Below are 20,777 nucleotides of genomic sequence, written 5' to 3'. Positions count from 1 at the left end.
CCCTGTTTGATATTTGTCTTTGCTTTTTAGTTTGTTCTAGAAGTCTACCGTATAGTGTGGTTGTCTATAGACTGTACATATCAAACATGTACTACTTTATTTATCTTTAATACGTATCAATCCATATTGATTCTGGGAGAAAAATTTCCAAGTCTAATAATCTTTTGGCCTTAAATGTGATGAAGCATAAACAAGAAATCTATCTGAATGTGCAGAGTTATCATTCCTGAATAATTTATCCATTAGGGGCTTCTTTTCGACTACACCACGGAGGCACATTTTTCTAACAAATTACTGTTATGTTTCACCTATTTAAAGGTTGATTACTACCAAATCAAATGTAAGTCACAAGTAATGGAAATAATTCAAGTATAAAATAATTAATCTTAACCTATACGGATAACATTGTGTTTTCTTTAACTCTATTACGTCTTAGTATATGTTAGCACCATTCAGTCGAAATCTTCATTCTCTTATATTGCATGCAAGATATAATGTGGTTTAAGAATTTTATATCCCGAAAAGAAACATGGAAAGAAGGGAACAAAAGTACATCAGGGAATTGTTTTGAATGAAATGTAACAACCTCCCATCCCTCTCCCTTTTTGCATTGCAAATATATAGTTCGTTTTATTTAAACGTCTCTCAAATATGATATTCCAGAGAAAAAATAACGTTATTTATCTGCATACTTGGCACAACATTGAAATACTTTTGATATTGATCGTAATTGCCCGATGGCGAATAGCAATTAACTTGATATCATTGCTACCATCCAGTTTACCTACAGAAGACCTGAGGGTCCGCCAAGTATCAATGTTTGGTTGCAGTAATATACGGAGAGGTACTTCTGGTCTTCTTTCACCATAAAAAGCAGGGCAGTCGCCATATAACCAATTGTTGTGTCGTTTTGATGTTCAAACAGCAAAAGAAAACAAAAATGAGCTTAACAGATCGATAAGACTGTAACACGTTACTGATGCAAATACGATAAAATATTATTCCAATGGTGAGTGATTATAAGAATTACCTTCTCTTTTTCTTTCATAATCAGACGATGGAGGCTTATCATAAAGACCGACCTTTGCTACATCGTCTGTTACTTCCTGTGTTAGAAAAATTGTGATATAATTTTTTTTACTTTAAAGAGTTGAAACAAAATTATATTTTTTTACAATTATAATTATATTTATCCTGTAAATTATAGGTTAATACTATTTAGTTATAAGTGCTCAAATGCCTCAAGACAACTTTAAAAAAGTGCATACAGTAGAAAAAAATATCTAAAAATGTATCGTGGATTATTTTACTGTACCTCATATAAATTATATCATATTCATCAATAATTTAATATTCCATGCGCAGATTAACTATTTTGGATTTCAACGCTTGTGCTTTGATTATAAATTAAATATGTCAGAAGCACAAATTTGGTTTTCTGCGCAGGTGCTAATTATGTTTCATATCTCTTACTACTTTCGCATTGAGAAAGCAACGACAAATTTTGACTAGGCGCTTGCATTGTAAGCGTTAGTCTTATGAGAGACACAAACAAATAAAAGTAGGTCTAACAACAAATTTGCCACAATTCAGGATTGAGGATGATCTTACAAACATTTACCGGTTAAAATACTTCAAACAATATGTAAGTCTATATTTTATTTGTGTTCATATTTAATTTAGTCTTTTATTGATAACTTCAATACTGGTAGAACTATTTAACAAATGATGATGATTTCATTCAATAAATGTTAGGACCCTTTATATGCTTTGGTATATAAACAAAGTGCTGTATTCCAGAGAGGGTTATATAAAAATGTACCCATTGAAGTATCCATGTCAACGGTTGATTGTCATATTTATCGAGGTCAACCACTTTTATATAACCCTCACATTAATACAATGATTTTACCTTTCTGTCTTCACTGCGTCTTTGTTCTATCTGATAAAATTTCCCTTTACGGTTCAAATCTTCTTCAATCTCTTTTCCTTTCTGATCTATTCTCTCTTGTGCTTCCACTTCTGTCATTTTCAATTTAGCTTTGATTTCCGTCTCTATCTGCTTAAGTTCTTGTTTTGAGTTAACTTCTGTCATCCTCAAATTCTCTTTGATTTCTTTTTCCTTTTCATCAAACATATTTTTCATTTCTGCATCTTTCTGCGCGAGTTCATCCATAATAAATGAACCTGTCTTTTTTACCTGCTGTTCACTTTTATCAGTTGCCACTCTGATTTCATTTTTTGCGTTAACTATTTCTTGTTCAATTTTTTTTTTCCTTTTCAGCGACTTTAGCCATATAAATTTCGGTTTCATCTGTAGTGGTTATTATAAACTGTTCTTGCTTAAGCTGTGAAAAAGAGAACTCAGGTGCAAAATGATGGTTCCTTTTACAATAGAGCAAAGCTCGTTTTAATATGATCCTTTAGAATAGTCCATGTAAAACAACTTTTGTTTATGCAAGCGGAAAAGAAATATATATTTACGATAATTAATTGAAAGGCTACAGTAATTTTAACTTAATTCGTGTAGGTGGCCGAGTGGTTAAGGTCGCTGACTTCAAATCACTTGCCCCTCATCGATATGGGTTCGAGCCTCACTCGGGGCGTTGAATTCTTTATGTGAGGAAGCCATCCAGCTGGTTTACGGAAGGTCGGTGGTTCTACCCAGGTGCCCGCTCGTGATGAAATAATACAAGCAGGAGTACCTGGGGAAGTGATGGGCCGACAATCGGCGCCAATCGGATAATCGTCGGCTTGGCTTTCATGATCGCGTTCGCCGACTTCACTTTTCCCTGACCGATTAATTATTCCGCACCCTGAATGGATAATATAGTTGTTTCTGACCTTTTTCCTTCTGGTATTTACGGTTCTTTGGGAACAGTAACGCCAAGGGAAACTACTCTACGCAAATATGGCTTCCTCCAAAGTCTCGAAAGAAATTGAGACCATATATGATAACCCAGAATTTGAAAGATATATGGCTTTACAATATTAAGCCGGGAAAACTATCATCTCAATGTCTGGACATTAATATGGAAGTATGCATAGCATTTCGTAAGACTTACGCAAGCAAAGGTATTTTCATTTTTTTTTGTAGGATTGAAAACATTACAGTCGATAACTAAAAATTAATGAATCATTATTACATTTTGTGCTCTAAATATTTTTTTATTTAATAACAAAATATCACTGAATAAGTCCCTGGTGAAATTAAGAGGAGTACTTGATTTGAAGTTTACTATCTTCACAAATATTTTACTTTAATAGCGTTATTTAAGGTACACAATAGAAATAGGATCTTTAATCTCTGTGTGGTTTTTTTCTTTTAATAACATAAAAAATACTCTGTGAAGTGAACTTATAGATATGCAACTAGAGCAACCGATTATCCGATTATGCCGATTAATCGGTCGGCAAATCTAACCTATTTGCCCATCACTAACCTGGGCTCTTCCTCCACCATTAAACTGGAAAGTCGCCATATGACCTATCATGTCTCGGTGAGACGTTAAATGTAAAATAATAATAATAATTATAATTTGAGTAGGAGCCTGATATTACCTCAATCAGTTTCTTGACCGCCTGTTTTGACGCTTCCCTCTCTCTAATTACCTTTTCATCTTGTAGCAGTTCTATCATATCATTTATATATGATGTAATATCTGTGTCCTCTAGTTCCATATTGTCAGAATGGAATATAGAGTTTCTATGCCGAAGCACCTGTTATATATCAAATAAAGAAAATAATCAAAACATGATGGAGATAAAGTGTTTCCCATCACCAATGCTCAATTTATTGAACATACAATTTGGTTTGTTTATATAACAAGTGAAAAAAAAACACGCAGTTCGGTAAATGTGTACTATGGATATCAAACAAGTGGTAATTTATCTTACATTGTGTAACAGTCACATTTCTTCAATACATCTTATCTTAGAAAAACAGCGCGTAGTTTATAGGTATTTCAACGTTACACAAAAAATTTGCTTGACCTTCCCTGGTGAAGTTCCATTCTAGATTACAAAACCATTCTGACTGAATGGCTAAAGTGAAAATGTATGTCAATTGTCATTTTACTACACATGTTCGCTAAAATGTGAAAATGCAGCATAAATGTACAAAATGAATAAAATAAACAGAACAGACGCAGACCAATGCACAATTTCAAATTAAAGATCATATACAAGATGAATTTCATTCATCATTTCGAGTTTAATTGTAAATCTGTGATTTTATTTTAAATTCTGTTTATGTTTGTTTACATTTCGCCAAACATGTGCTCACTGCCGTGACCTCTAGACCGGATGTTCATTAGGGAAGGTGAAGCAAGATTTTTCTGTAAAGTTGACGAAAACATAAAATATGTGGATAATCTCAGCAAAATGGAATATTGAGACAATGTGACTGGTGCATGATGGAAGATAAATTATCGCTTGTTCAATATACTTTGTACCTATTCACCGAACTGCGCATTTAAGTTGAGAAAATTTAAGATTGAAACGGGTTAGTACATTTTCCCGTTCATGACCATGGTTCTTATAGAATACCTAGGGGTAGGGTATAACAGAGGTATTTTCATTCTGGTCTGGCGCCAGTGTTCTTGTCTACATAATTATTGAATCTTTAAAGTTTTCGCAACTTTTACGGATGCTCAATATCTACCGGCGAACGAGTGTCTGTATATAGGAAGAAATCTTATCCAAATACGAACTCACCGAACGGAAGTCAACTTTATTTGTAACAAAGAAAATCTTTATCTGATATGCATATATGGCAAATCTATACACCTTCGATCCAAGCATGAGTCATTTAAAACTTAAGTCATTCCGAATAAGGTTCATTGGAAATACAAGGTTTGATCATTTCCGTTCATTGTCCCGATAATTTGCGCCTCGAAGTTGGTAATATTTTCTGATACAGATTAGGTCAATGTACACGACGGTTAAACTTAAAAGTCACGTTGCTTATAAATGTATGCAGTAGAACATTTCAATTCACTTTCGTGCGTCTCTAAATGGGCCATAGGGTGGTCTTCCATTAAGGTTGCGAAAACAACATTGTGTAATTTCTTGGTTCACATACTCAGTAATTATATTCCCTCGACGTTTATGAGAATGAAAAGCATCACCATTCTGCATTTTCATAACAATAACAAGCTTCATTTATGTTGCAAAAAGAAATAAAGAAATAAAAAAACAAAACAGAATGACTTTTCTGTTTATAAAATGCGTTTCTACCTGCTTGCTCATAACCTTTCTTATAAAGTATATGTAAGCATTAGGCCTTTGTATACCACTTGTGTTGTAAACTTACGCTTGTAATGAAAATTTAAGACATCTAACATAAAACATAATGTATATTGCTTGTAAGCAAAATTTATGAGATTTAAAAAAAACATAATGTATACGTGCAGCTTACCCTTGAGAAAGCATCATTGCCTGAAATAACACACTTGATATATTGATGAAACTCTATGTTATTAATCAGCAGATGCAACAAACCAGAACAGTCAATCTCAAGTACGCTTTTCTTCTGTTCATATCCCGGAGCATTTATGAAACATTTTGCAACAGCCCATGGTTCAGTACACCACTGATGTGCGTCTGTGTTTCTCCAATATGGAGCAGGAGGAGTGGATGCATGGTGCTTAATAATTTCATCGTATATGGCACCACACACGTTGCTGGGACAAGACGCTTTTCCGCCTGGGCGTAGACAGTTACAATTAGTTTGACCGAGAGGACACTGCCTAAATTTGGTTTGGACATGATCCGGCTGGAGTGTGCGTACATCGCAAAGTCCACATGACACTGTCGAAAGATTGTGTTTCTGTTTAACTTTATCTAAGATAGAAATATGCTGATGATTAACAAGGTGGTCGCAGAATGGTTCCAAACCTTCTTTTACATATTTAATACCAAGACCTGCCCTCACCCAGTTTCTGTATTTTATGTTCTCAAGCTGCGCCTTGTGCTCCATGTTTGGGTTTTTTCTGTAAGAAATGTATAATACGAAATGACATTACTTTAGTGTCATTTAGAATATATTTATCTGTCAATCAGTATTTATTACCAATCAAAAAGTCGTTATGATAAGGCCGTATTCCTTTTGTAAACACAGTAAGACGATATGATGCAGCTGTGTAACATACACAAGTTCTAAAATGAGAATATGTTTTGTGTGAAACAGGATGATCTGACAAGCAAGAAAAACCAATTGCACGAATGGCAAATTTATTTCCAGTCACCAAGTTACTAGTTCTGTACCTATTACACAGAAGCTGGTGACATTCATGTAATGGGGAGGCTGTTTTCTGTGTCCTGTTCCTAGACGAAACCCACCCTTAAGTTTTACTCTTGATAATAAACTGAAATCGTAACACCTAACAATGTTTCATAATAAGGTGACATCATATATCATACTAATTTCAAAAGTAAAAGTATACGTTGTATGTATGCTTAGAATAACCAGGCAGGTCTGTGTCAACTCAGTATACATCATACAATTGTTTTCAGTGTGTATCAAATACTTAATATTAGCTTTGAATTACTGCGAAATCATAAATATATAAGCTCCAGTGCCGTAATAGACATTGTCGGCTTAAGCTGATGTGAACAATGAACTGTGAATGCGCTGTAAATCCTGGGGGTCTTCTCAAAACATAATTGCATTTTGTTCACTGTTACAGTAGCTAACAGTTCATAACGTCATTCAAGTATCATTTAAACAGACCGTATAAAACTGAGTCTGGGTTATGCTCTATGCTTGTGTAGGAGGTAATTATTGGACAATTTAAATGAATATCACTAGCGGATCCAGAGGGGTGCATCCGGCGCGTGCCCCCTCTAAAATCTCCTGAGCATAGGTAATTTGTCTTCTGTTCTGGGTAAAATAAGTGCAAAATATACATTCTCCTTGCTCGCTACGCTCAGGTACATAATTTGTCTTTTGTTCTGACTGAAAAATATAAAATATGGATTTTTTCTCGCTCGCTAAGCTCGAATACGTAACTTGTCTTTTGTTCTGGGTGCAAAATTTAAAAAAAAATGCATTTTTTTCTCTATCACATTGTTAATTTGGCTTCTGTTCTGGGTGAAAAATATGCATTTTTTCTCGCGCTATGCTCACACATAAAAAGTCGGACAAAGTTTGCACGAGCTCCTATCAAGCTCTTTACAATTTTTATGTTAAATAATCCTAGGTAAACCCTCCCCATAAAAATCCACAGAAATTGGGCTAAGTAATTCCGAAATACTTGCGAAGAGTAAGTCTGACAACTGATAAAACATGACTATAGTTTGCATGTTATTTGTATTGATTTTGTCGCAAAACCTGTCAATACCAAATAAAGTACCTCAGAACGCCCAGAATGCACCAGATGGATCCATTGTTTTCAAACTTTTCCGGGGAGCATGCCCCCAACCCCCGATCCCCCTACTTGTTCTATACTACAAATATTTTACGCCCCCTCTAACACCAAATCCTGTAACCGCCCCTGAATATTTGTATAGGAATGTTTTCATAAGACATTAGAAGAGATACTGTAACCAAGCACGAATAAAGTGTTTAATCAAGAGCTCTCCAAAATATACATGTACTTAGTATAAGATTTCTTTAAAAGAAAATATAGTAAATCTACATAAGTGTCCCATTTCATTTGGTACAATTTTTTTCTGCCTTCGTCAGATGTGCGTCCATCAGTCCGTTGTCACATTTTAGCTTCTCAAAATCCTCTGCTAAGATTTAAACGGAACTTCACAGAAATGATATTTATTTTATACTAACTGATGAAATACTGTGTTTTATCAGTGAGATATAATCCATACCACTCACTGATATCACTCACTGTAAATGCCGATCTGCTTGTACATTGTGTATGAATTATAAGTTACTTGTTTAAAACATGATGAAAATTGTAGCCGCACTTTGTTCTTTTCAGTATATTTCTTCAAATTATTTTACTTAATGAGAATTTCATAACGTTATGCAGCAAAAAGTAAAATAAAATGGAACTTTATGCTGTGTGTTTCTTTCTAACGTCACAACATGTCTGACATCATGTCTGTTTACGCGAGATATTTTCCATATTCACGAAAAACAAACATATATATCGTCTATGTATAAAGCCTTGTTGTGCGTATCCTCGGACATTTATGAAGACTTAGGGTCCCTTAAATTTATTTTTTGAATAAAATTTGTCCGAACCGCTTTATAATTAGCAGGATTTTAATACAGTTTCATTGGAATGATCCGTAATAAATTCTAGCTGAGCATGTATTACAGGGTTTATATTTAAATGATCTTGTACTGAGTAATGGCCCTTTGATTACCATATATAAAGTCTATGAAGAGATTTCTGTAATTCATCTTCAAACCTTCTGACCAGATTTCATTGAAGCTTTAAGGGATTTACTGAAATAATATGTGCATATCGTTGCTACATACTGCTCGAAATATTTTTCCGGAGTTATGTTCATTATTGATTTTACTGCAGTGAAAAACAATTGTTTGGACTACTTCTCCTAATATGCTGTTTGAGTGATTTGACTGAAACGTCTTAGGAATCGTTAAATTTCTAATTTTTCACAACTTATAGATTTTATGTTGAATGATTATAACAAATTAATCGTATTTCGTTAGGCCTAAAAGATATCGATTTCCGGTAACATGCTCAAAAGAAATTAGGATAGGTAGGTCGTTTTTTTTTTTATCAAGGGAGTCTTTTCGGAAATTATTTTTGTGTAGAAAAAAATGAATACAAATTAGGGGTTTATGTCATTAGAGCATCAAGAAGTTGATTTTTAACATCACTGACCATGTGTAAAGCATAGAAAGTGCAGTTCGGCAACTTTTTGTCAAAAAGTTGAAAACATTATTCTCCAAGGTCATAAAACATTTAGGGTCGGGCCAAAATTTTAAGGTAGGTCGGGATACCGGAAACAAACATATTTTTTTCTTTACGCCGCCTTATTTGAGATAGAAATTCCCTTTTCATCATTTTGGAACGCCATCAACACCAGTGGAATTGGGAAAATGCTCTTAGAAATTATTTTATTTGGGAAAATTTGCAAATAAACAATATCTAAGTAAAGATATTTTTGTGTAAAATATTAATGGACTGCATTTCAGAAATTGTTCAACAGTACAACTGTTGTTTTAATGACCTAAATATACATACAAATTAGAAAAAAACAACTATTTTTAAACGGCAAAATTCCTAAAAGGTAACACTCGGTTGGGAATTTTAAATTCAGAACCGGAAAAAAATACTTTCTATTCTTTGGTATTACCTCTTTTTACTGGGGGCAGATTTATAGGGTATAAACCCTGCTTGAATTTTTTGTCAACGCTTCAACGGTTTCAATGATAGTAGGAAGTGCTTGGTATAAAGCCTTGTTGAGCATATCATTGGCACGTACGCTCGAAATAATGTTTGCGGAGTTATTATTCTGAATTTGAAAAGAAAATCTTTTGAAACGCTCCCTAGACAGTCTGCATTCTATGTTCACAGTCAGACTTCACATAAACCGACAATGTCTAATACCAAAGCTTGATAATGATCAGCTATATAAAACCTTTGATATTTACTTTAATCCAGTATATATCATTATGATTAATTTTCTTGCTGGAATCATTCTAGAACGCCGCTTAAGTGAAAGCGTATTTCATGTAGATTAATTCTGTAGTAAAATGTAGAAATAGGAGCATTGCCTGTTGGAGGTCAATGCTTCAAATAAACATTATGCAAGAACAATAATTATGATGATTTGCCATTTGCCAGTTTTATCTGTAAGAAATGTATAATACAAAATGTCGTGACATTAGAGGCATTCGATATACATTAGCCCGTCAGTGGTGAATCAATATTTGCTGCAAATTATAAAAAGACACTATGATAATGTCGTATTCATTAATTACAGACATACAATATTTCATTTAAAGTATGGTGCAGCTGTTTCTAAAATGACAGAATATATGTGCATAACAGAGTAATCTGACAGGCTGGAAAACAAACCAATTTCACTGATGGCAAATCGAGTTCCAGTCATCAAGTTAGCAGTTTCGAGCGAGTTTATTGCATTGACGCTGGTGACTTCAATGTAATGCGATACTGTTTGTTGTACTTTGCGTTTCCGTGAAATCTACCCTTAAGTTTTACTTTCAATATTGAACTGAAATCATTGCATTTAACAACGTTAGATGCATTAAGTGACATACTTTACTTTTCTGTTTCCTAATATTAACTGCAAAATCACGCGTAGTATGTTTGCTTAAAACAACACAAATTGTCTATGTCCATACAATTGCTTTCAATGTGTACCATCTATTTAATTTCAGCCTTAAAATAATACGAACGAGTCGATATAAAAGTGGCAGACTTATATTACTATATATTTGATAATAATGAACTATATTATACCCGTTTGCTATAACGCTCGATATATTTGAATCAATAATTATATTTTATCTAGATTATTTCTATAGCCGAGTTACATACTATAGCAGTGCTTAAGCGAAACTGTATTTCTACTGTGGTAATGCAAAGTAAACAAAATACCGAAACAAATAAAACCTATAGTTCTATTGATTCCAAGATGCACCATTTCTACAGTTTTCTTTTGGTTATTCTTAGTTTACCAGGTGACATGGTTGGTCGATATTCTTGTAACATTGTCGCTTTTGTTCATGCAGGAATACCGAGTGGTTTATATAATGATATGCATTTCTCTTAACGTACGGTCGAATAGTTATCGTTTAAAAAATAACTGTTTCTCGTTTTTGTCGGATTATTTGTCATAAGCTATAAAACGTTAAGAATGACCTACATGTACATAAAATACCCAAGTAGACTGTACTTAATTTTATAATTGTGCAGTGCCGATTCTTTATCCGAAGCCATTGAAAAATTAAATGAAATGCGAAAAACTAACTTGGATGCAGTTAAAAACCTGTTGCTCTCTATAGTGCATATCCAAATATTTAATCTAGAGTTTTATCACGAAATATGTCAAAATAATAGTATTTGCCAAGCTTTTAACACTTAATCGTTAAGATGTTGATATTTGCTTAGTAACGCTATATAAAAGGAAGTATTCATTATAACAATAATAGATTAAAATATGCTTGATCATTACACTAGGATTATCATCTCTTATATCGTTCACACCTTGCAGGATCATTTTCTTTTACCAAAATGTTAAAATACAACAAATTAACAAAAGCCAGGCATACGCGAGTTTAATTCTGCGCGCCCACAGGTGCAGAGTGTTTGTGATGGCTTTGTGTGAGTGCAGTGGACAGTGTATGTCGTAAATAAGAAATATTTTCTTTCGATTTGCTAAATTTCAAATTGTTATTTCAAATGTCTGCTCAGACCGATAGAAATGGGATCAGATTAAACAACACCAAGGAGAAAAATAAGTTCCAATAGAATAAAAAAGCAGGAAAGAAGTCAAAGTGTAGAAAAAGAAAGCAAATTCTGTCGGACATCACTTTGGAAATTCCTTTCGTTTTCAGTTTGATGAATGCGCAAGAAAGAAGGTTTCCTTTTTTGTGTGTAATAATTTTATTTTCTACTTCTTTTTGAATATCGATTTATTATATTGTTAGCATTTTGCCACACTTATTATCTATGATACAGGGTATAGACCTTTTATTCCAACGATTGTCCGGATACTGCTTTTTAAATTTAATTTATGATAATTTTTAAACCTTTTTATGTGTTATCTTTATTGGTACTGCATATAAGTATATACAAATGTACGTGCTTTATAGTATGTGTAATATATATCCAGAGAATTTCTATTTTTATTATCACTAATTGCGACAACGTTTCACATGCACAATTCTTAGATTACATATTTTGCAATTATTCTGACTAACAAATACACAAGTAACATTATATAGAATCACGGAAGCGATGTTTTCGTAAACGATACAATCGACCCGCCAAAATTGGGGTGCATACTTTCTACTTAAAAACATGCGCTACTTATAATAAGTTATAGTTCAGTTCAGTTTATTCGGCAAATCGGCAAAATATATTGCCCAAAGTGTAGGTTTCCACAAGAAAATTCTTATTTAGAAATTAAGAAAATAATAAAGGAAGGTAATTAATCAATGATGTATCTAAATTACTTATTTAAAAATTGTATCTTTTATTTATGTAAGTCTTGGAATTTCGTTAGATATAATTATTACAATAAGAAAATGAAAATTAACAGGAAAATATAAGATAAAGGAGCCTTGTGCTTTTTTATTGATAAACCGGTATAATAATGTAACTGACTGATAACTAAATTCTTTTGTACTACAGAGGCGATCGAATGTAGACACTGTTTATATCAATTCATTGAGTGACATGTAGGGCATGCGATATCTTATCTCTTATCTCCTTTAGGTCAGAAAAAAATCAAGATCAGCTCCGCCTTCGTGAAAATATCCTCTATGTATCTGCTGAGATATTAAGAACACACGTTTGGAATTATTAAGTTATTAAGTTTCTCTATTCAGTGATTATAGATAACATTTACAAAGACAGAAGAATTTCTAAGACCAATACACTATTATTTAAGCTATTTGTATGGTTTTTAGTCATAGTTTTACAATAACCCTATGCTCGCGGTTTTAGAATTTACTGTTCAATGATGCATATATTTTTGGAGATATAAAATTGTTACTCATTCTGAACTATATTATTTGTATCCCAGAATATAACCAGCAGAGGTCTATTTACTTTACGTGAAATTTATTATTTGCTTATGTTTTTCTCTTTCCAAATTAATAGAAGATCAAATGTGTTGCATGTACTATATGCACACATACTTCGAAAAATAAGCTGAATGGAATTCCTCAAACTAAATAAACGAATGTTTTATTTGCATTTTAACTTGGCTGTATTTAAACAATCATTCAATCGTTAACTCTTCGCTACTTAAACGGAATGAAATTTAAACTATATCTTAAAAAAGATTTTTGACCTTTAGTGGGGACAATCAATAGACCGAATTACATCAGATAGACCTTTTAAAATCCTGTCAGACAGTAATTAGATATTTCCTCTGAAACTTCTACTAAACGTATCTTGTGTCAGCGAGGTGTACACTAAGGCAAAACTCGTATACTGTTTCTTTTAATGGATGATAAAATGGTATAACGCAAAGCTTAAGCATTAAAAAATCGGTACATAAACATTGTACAAGATATTTAATTTCACAGTGAATAAAGTATTCCGAATAAAATAAGAAGCCGACAATATTGATCTCAGTTGAAGTAGCGACTCTCTTTTATTTTCAATTCAACAGCGTTGTATATTTACTTTATTTATCCGTGCCAATATGATTACATTTTTTATTTTGACAAAATTTTATAGCTGAGTGTGGCTTGTTTAAAAAAAAACCTTGCATTTTGACATAAGCATTAATTATATTAGATGATATATAATTTATAAACATTTAATTAAATGAAATGTGTTTAAATACTTGTATGTCAAAGGCTAGTTAAATCTTACGTACACGCTGTGGGCGGTTGTTGATTTTATGTCATACCTGTATGAAAATAGGACCTGTTTTATAGCTATAAAACGTCTATGAAAGACAAACAGTTAAAATCTAGATGTAAACAATAAGGTCTATTTGAAATTCGCTATTTCATTATTGTTTTTTATTTACTAGGTTATTTATCTTGTCATTTTTTTGTACTTGCTGCTCTTTCCAGAGAATTACATTTCATTCAAAATTGTGTGTGTCTCTGCATTCGTTACTTAAAATAATGCCGTCTTGGTCAATACTGTAATATTTCTACAGCTGTAACTTTTATACATATTTGCAGCTGCAACTTCTTTCCTTTTTAGCGGCTGTAAGCTTCTTACAGCTGTACAACATTTTCATAATTTGAACAATTTACTTTCTTTATAGTAACTTTAATATTGTTGTATAAAACCTACAGGTGTTAATTTCAAATAATCATGCCTTTAATTTTGAATGAACATACAGGTCTTTTACAGCTGTGAAATTTCGAACAGGTATAATGATCGCCGGGTCTTAAACTGCGACGAGGTTCCAACCAACGTCATCATAATGTTCTCAGTCTGAAAACAATTGCGGCAGATTGGACTAAAAAAGATAATAATAATTCATATTGCATTTTAGTTGTATTAATTTTAAGATAATAACAGGATAAAAAGAAATAACACAGGTCCGATCGAAACATGAGTTGTCGGAGAACAGCAACACTGGACTATTCAACAGTATTGTACTGAACAAAAAGTTATAGAAAGACTGTGCAAGTTGAAAAAGATGCATAATTTTGTAAGACTGCAAAACAGAGATAGGGAAACAGTTCATTGAATGTCATATTGCAACTGTACATGTTTGTGATTTGTATGCTGATATCACCTCTTTGTCAATGTTTTTATAAAACTGATTATAAAAATGCAGCTGTTATTGTTAATAGCACTGATGATGATGGTGATGGTTTTTGTTCTTTGAATTGAGAAAGGGAAGGAAAAGGATGACATGCAGTTATGCCGTTTCTTCATGATGATTTTTTTTTATTACTGCTGCTATGATAATAATGATGAAGATGATGATGATTTTGAAGACATGGTGATTTTGATGATGATGTTTATAGCGATGAAGATATTTTCATTATAATGTTACCAATGAAATAATGACATGTATATGATAATAATGATGATTTATATTGTTATGTTTGTGATGCTAGATGTGTGATTAAAATATTTGTAATACGTCAAAATGAATGTAATAACTGTATATTAGGTTTTAATTTTTAAATCATCGTCATCATCAATAACATCTGATAAATCCTCATGGTATTTCAATATTGAACTGGAAAACTCATAGTAAAATCTTTTAAATTTCTCAGATGCGAAAAAAAGGAAAACAAATCAATATACATGTCATTGGACAGCTTGTTTTTATTATATATAGAACACAATCGGTTTTAAGTGCACTTCATGGCATTATTCTACTGCTGCATGTTTGGGTACTCCTTTATCAGCAATCTAACTACCATGTCTTCTGGTCAGAAAAGAATCGTAAAAGATAACATAAAATTAGACTAGATTAGCTCTAACTTTGGAAAAGAGAACGTAAGAGGATTTTAAGGTAAATGATTTTGTCATTACCCAAACTTTTCATTTGTTACACCAGCAAGTTGTTTCTTTAGTGTGTGTCTTATAAAATCCAATCATTATGTAATCATTCTATGCTTTAAAATATCGAAGTGTAACAGACACATGAATAACATTATTTCAACTGGAGTCATTATCATCACCATCGTCAGCACCACTATCATCACAAACACCACAACAATCTTCATTTTTATCACCAGTAGCACTATCATCATCATCATCATCATTACGACAATCATCTTTATTACAAACACTATCAACACCTACAGCACCACTTTCATCAGGATCATCACCAACACCATCATCATAAACATTATAATCATCATTACCACCACCATCACCATCATCACCAACAACAATAACGTCATAACAATAATAACCATGATTTAGCCGGTAACACAATTGGTAATATACATTTTCATCCTAAAGACACAATCGACAATCAGTAGATTTGTTGTAAATATGATTATATCAAACAAGTCATCATCAGTCCTAAAATGAAAAGTATAACCATCAGTCTCCCGTTCCATCAATTTTGAGTCTTCATACCAAAAATCACCATTTTTATGATAGATTGCAACAGAAACATGGCATGCATAAATCATTATTGAATTTCCTTTAATGGAAGTTTAATGGAAGATCTCCAATAATACCAATTTTTTATCAAATCTTAATAACTTTTAAATCTTTGAATGAAAAACCGAATTCATTTTGACTCCAAATATCACTACAAAATAAGACTTAAAGGGGCAGTGTCCATAAGGCTGTTTTCCTGGTACAAACAGATTTTAATATATTTTTGCTAACAGTTAGCCTTATGAATGGGCCTTACATCCCATAAGTAGTTAGCCAATCGGAGCTTTAGTTTTGAGAGAATTATGTCTTAAGTGTGGGTGGGGTAATTCCATACTTGTCCTGCCTTACATAACAAATAGGTAAATTTCAATGTTTTTATATCAGCTGAACTAAACGTAAAGGGGTATAATGTGTACACTATAAACACATACTGACATCATGTAGGACATTTGATTCTGCAACATACCTTTACAAAAATATGCCACTTCATACGCACTTTGTAGAATCTTATATATTTTGCATCTACCATTTTGCGGAAAACCACAACATGTCTTGATACAAGAAGAGAGACAAATCCCATTTATTGAGAATACTTGTTAATGACTAGACATTGCAGAATTATGGGGATATTTCTGTGCTTTGCCTGTGAAGTGACTTATTTGCCCTTGCCTGCAGAAAAAGACATGAGAAAAATGCAGAAAATGCCAAACTTTCTTATTTCACAATTTCAATTATTTTAATGTGTAAAAGTAACCACTGCTTAATGAAATGTACTGTACTTGACTCTTAAAATCATATTTTAATTCTTTTAATTCTCAGTTGCTATTAATTTGATATTGTCATACAGCTTTTACACTCTCTTAGCGTTGCTGTACCGGTGAAAGCAATGGGGAAAAGATACATACTTTGCAATTAAATATAAGAGCCTGGTGTATATTTACTCCTTGTGTTATGTTTTCTGTTTCAACTTTCTGATATTTCATCGTCTTTATGTTATTCTGCATAACCATCACGTGAGGAGTTATGCACTTTCGGTGCCCCATACCTGAGATGCAGCATCTGTCAAAGCTATCATGAGTTTGTCATGTGTATTGGGATGGCTTTAATTTTGCTGGTGGCATTTAAAACTTAAATAATAAGTAATAATAATGCCTGTTTTTATAAATATGTTAGTTCTCTGTTTTGGCGAAAGCTTTGTCATATTGGCAGATTTATATCTATGTCTGTCTTTTTGACACACAAGGCACTTCACAGAAGAAGGGGATGATGGTGGATCTAGTTCTGAAGTGCTGACATTATTATTTGATTGCCGTTCCCTTAAGATGGAGTTAGGCAAGGAGGAAGCTTGAATCCCGTAACATTTATCACAAAGGAAATTACTCTCACTAACTTTTGATTTTGATATTGAAGGTAAAACACAAATATCATGTTCATTCAAACTTCTTAGTCGGGACAAACGCCCACATCTGACTTTACAGCCTCTGCAGAGTTTGCCTCTTGATTTTGACACATCATATTGAAAACAACATGTATACAAATATAAACTTGTTATTATATATGCAGAACAATAACCTCCTAGGTTTTATATTCAATTCTTTGAATTAAAGTATTAACAGTGCATAACTACAATATATAATCTACCAGAACATATACGGTAATGATTTACATAGCATGTGTTATGCAAAAAAACAAACTTGCATAATTCATTAAATATTGGTGCAAAAGTTATGCACCTTTTGTCATATGATGTGGGTGACGATGTGGAACAACTACTTAAAGTTTGAATTAAATCTGCATTTCATAATAACTCAGCTATAGTGAAAATGCATCAAAATTAACCTTAAATTCTAAGTAACAGGTGGCTTAATTCATGAAAGTATTGTGCCAGAGTTATGCACTTTGTGTCATATGATGTGGGTAATGATGTGGAACAATTATTTTAAGTTTAAATCAGATCCATGCAGTAATAACAGAGTTAGAGTGAAAGTGCATCAAGACTTTAACCTGAAATTCTAACTACAAAGGGGGAACAATTTATGAAAAATTTGTGCCAGAGTTATGCACCTTGTGTCATATGATGTGGATGATGATGTTGAACAACTACTTTAAGTTTGAATCAAATCGATTCAATAATAATAGAGTTAGAGTGAAAGTTCATCAAAACTTTAACCTGACATTCTAAGTATAAATGGGGAATAATTCATGAAAAAAAAAATTGTGCCAGAGTTATGCATCTTGCTTCATATGATGAGGGTGATGATGTTGAACAACTGTTTAAAGTTTGAATCGAATAGATTCAGTAATTACAGAGATAGAGTGGAAGTGCATCAAAACTTTAACGTGAAAATCTAAATGAAAATGGGGGGATAAATAATGAAAAATTTGTACCAGAGTTATGGCCATTAGGTCAGATGATGCGGATGATGATGAGGAATAACTATTTTAAGTTTGAATCAAATCCATCAAGTAATTACAGAGATAGGTAGAAAAAAGAGAGAGTTTAAAAATAACTTTAACCAAGGTGAGGACGCGGAAAGACGCCGACGCTGACACCGGGTCGAGTAGGATAGCTCTCCTTATACTTCGTATAGTGGAGCTAAAAATGATATTTAGTTAAATACGGTATGATTCGTTCAGCCAGACTTATTTTTACACATGAATGGATTGAAATTCTGAAATAAGAAAATTTGGTATTTTCTGCATGTTTCTCATGTCTTTTGTTCTGCAGTCAAGGGCAAATAAGTCACTTCATAGGCAAAGCACAGAAAAATCCCCATAATTCTGCAATGTCTAGTCATTAACAAGTATTCTCAATAAATGGGATTTGTCTCTCTTCTTGTGTCAAGAAATGTTGTGGTTTTCCGCAAAGATGGTAGATGCAAAATGTGTAAGATTCTACAAAGTGCATATGAAGTGGCATATTTTTGTAAAGGTATGCTGCAGAATCAAATGTCCTACATGATGTCAGTATGTGTTTATAGTGTACACATTATACCCCATTACTTTTAGTTCAGCTGATATAAAAACATTGAAATCCACCTATTTGTTACGTAAGGCAGGACAAGTATGGAATTACCCCACCCACACTTAAGACATAATTCTCTCAAAACTAAAGCTCCGATGGGCAAACTATTTCCAGGATGCAAGGCCCATTCATAAGGCTAACTGTTAGCAAAACTATATCAAAATCTGTTTGTACCAGGAAAACAGCCTTATGGAGACTGCCCCTTTCACCCCAAGATATCACTCCACTATCAATTCAAAGACTCCACTCTAAGATGCCACTCAAAGACTTCATCCCATTTTTGTCGTTTGTCCTACTTATTTATGTACCAAGCTACTATAGAAATGTAAATGTAAAATTGAATGCTATTATTAAAACCACATTGGGACATCTTTGCAATTCTAGGAAGCGCAGTTCATAGATTTGCAAGAGTCCCAATGTGATATATACCCATAAAACGCAGATGTAAATTCTTGAACAAACATCATTAGTTTTCATTTATGAACATTTGTATAGTCATTTGGCAATGCCAGCTTTATCATGGTTGCCTACCTGCGTTTCAGATATTTCGCAAATCAAAATTAAGGTAAATGTGCTTCAAACATGACACAAGTGTTACTGAGACAAATAGTTTACCCTAATTTTCACCTGGACTCAGTTCAGCCATTGTTTAATCCGTCATTAGCACAAATGAAATAATGCAAAGTATATGCGCATGCGCATAAGCATTATCGCCCGATAAAGATGATAAAGTTCATGGTCGCGCGTGTTGTACAGATAAAGGCATACCTGAGACCGAAACTTAAAATACATGCTTATCTATTTAATAGTATTATTTTGTGGGGAAAACCCCGGATAATTCTTATCCCTTATATTGATCAATAATGATTCTCAATTTGTGTTAAAGGCAACAGTTGATACAACTTAATACAGTCTACCTTGATTGAATCTTGTTAGTACAAACTTTGTATGATATAATATATAGCTAAGCACAATAATTAATTTACCTAGATTTGATTTTTTAATATCTACAAGGAGTCATTTCCGCTATGTGAACAAGGAATTTTAACTGACTTCACGCATGTGCAGAAGACTTGATAAATAGTACATTACGTAGATACAATGATCCACCTGTCCTACCTCTTTTTTTAAATGACATATCGTAGCGTAATTGCACTAAAGTTTAAAATATAAATAAAAGATATCTAACTATTTCCATAACGCTCTATTTAGATTTATGTTATCTTGCTTTGATATCTAACCCTGTCCATGAAAGTATTTTTCCTGTCTCATTTAATGTCATATCCCGATAATAGCCCAGAAGGCAGATAATGGCATCCTGCCAACATTTTCACGTTATCTGCACATAAGTGGGAGCATGTTTCTTTTAACAGACAGATATATGCTACACATGACTCCCTTAACATTATTTGACTTCGACCATGTTAATATATTTTTGACTGCGATCTTTTATGACTGGTTAAATTTCTGGTATTAAAGGCATTAAAGTGAACCTGATGAAATGTGCCATGACAAATCAATAACTATAGTATTATCAGTAATATTTTCCACGTAACAGAAATCATCCGATAAACCTTGTGTTTAAGATGACGAAAAAAGATATCCCTTTAAACTGCACCAAGACATCAATTCAGCAGTGCTTAAACTCGTACTTGCACTGATCATGCACTGATATAAGTATCCCCACCAGCACACTTGAACAAATTTTACATGAGTCGTGTGCGGATATGTCCATTTCCCGCTAAGGCAAAGTAAAAGTGGTCATAAAAAGAAAATGTCTAAATGTTTTGAATCTACAAAAAAAGAGATAATGTAATTTAAGATGCAAGAAAAGAAGTGTTATGTTTGGTATATATTGCACTTGCGCACAATGCTGACATTGTAAAAAGTTCTAGCAGATTCCCTCCAATAATTTCAAAGGTACTATCCGAACAAAGTTTTATGATTAAAATGTATTGAGAAAATTTAATCTGGTTCTTGTACATATCCCTTGCTAAATGAACTCCGCAAAATCTCTATAA

General features: G+C 33.0%; 2 protein-coding genes across 2 annotated transcripts in view; both read right to left on the bottom strand.

The window, feature by feature from the left end:
* Window positions 1-1,025: 1,025 nt before the first annotated feature.
* The window catches only part of LOC128552960 (uncharacterized protein CXorf38 homolog), a 69,135-nt gene continuing 49,383 nt past the window's right edge, over window positions 1,026-20,777 (bottom strand). Inside the window, exons 2-5 of the mRNA XM_053534053.1 lie at window positions 5,420-5,993; window positions 3,562-3,720; window positions 1,913-2,348; window positions 1,026-1,106 (exon numbers count right to left, since the gene is read on the bottom strand). Of these exons, the coding sequence (XP_053390028.1) occupies window positions 2,262-2,348; window positions 3,562-3,720; window positions 5,420-5,980 (807 nt within the window). The 5' untranslated portion in view covers window positions 5,981-5,993 and the 3' untranslated portion in view covers window positions 1,026-1,106; window positions 1,913-2,261. The remainder of the gene's footprint in view (window positions 1,107-1,912; window positions 2,349-3,561; window positions 3,721-5,419; window positions 5,994-20,777) is intronic.
* On the bottom strand, window positions 15,276-16,806 carry LOC128552961 (secreted acidic protein 1A-like). Its single transcript, XM_053534054.1, has 2 exons — window positions 16,777-16,806; window positions 15,276-15,578 (listed from the first exon to the last, which is right to left on the bottom strand). Exons 1-2 carry the CDS (start codon window positions 16,804-16,806, stop codon window positions 15,276-15,278), a joined length of 333 nt encoding a protein of 110 aa, XP_053390029.1.

The sequence above is a fragment of the Mercenaria mercenaria genome, unplaced genomic scaffold, assembly GCF_021730395.1.
Source record: "Mercenaria mercenaria strain notata unplaced genomic scaffold, MADL_Memer_1 contig_3329, whole genome shotgun sequence".
Classification (NCBI taxonomy): Eukaryota; Metazoa; Mollusca; class Bivalvia; order Venerida; family Veneridae; genus Mercenaria; species Mercenaria mercenaria.
The sequence above is the reverse complement of the archived record's forward strand: the minus strand, read 5'-3'. Positions and strand labels throughout refer to the sequence as shown.

Excerpts from the sequence above, each read along its gene's own strand:
- LOC128552961 (XM_053534054.1), bottom strand. The coding sequence starts at position 16,806 with ATGATAGCTTTGACAGATGCTGCATCTCAG. Across the intron at positions 15,579-16,776 it reads TGACAGATGCTGCATCTCAG|GATGAAAATGTATATTACCA; the intron begins GTATGGGGCACC and ends TTGTGTCTTTAG.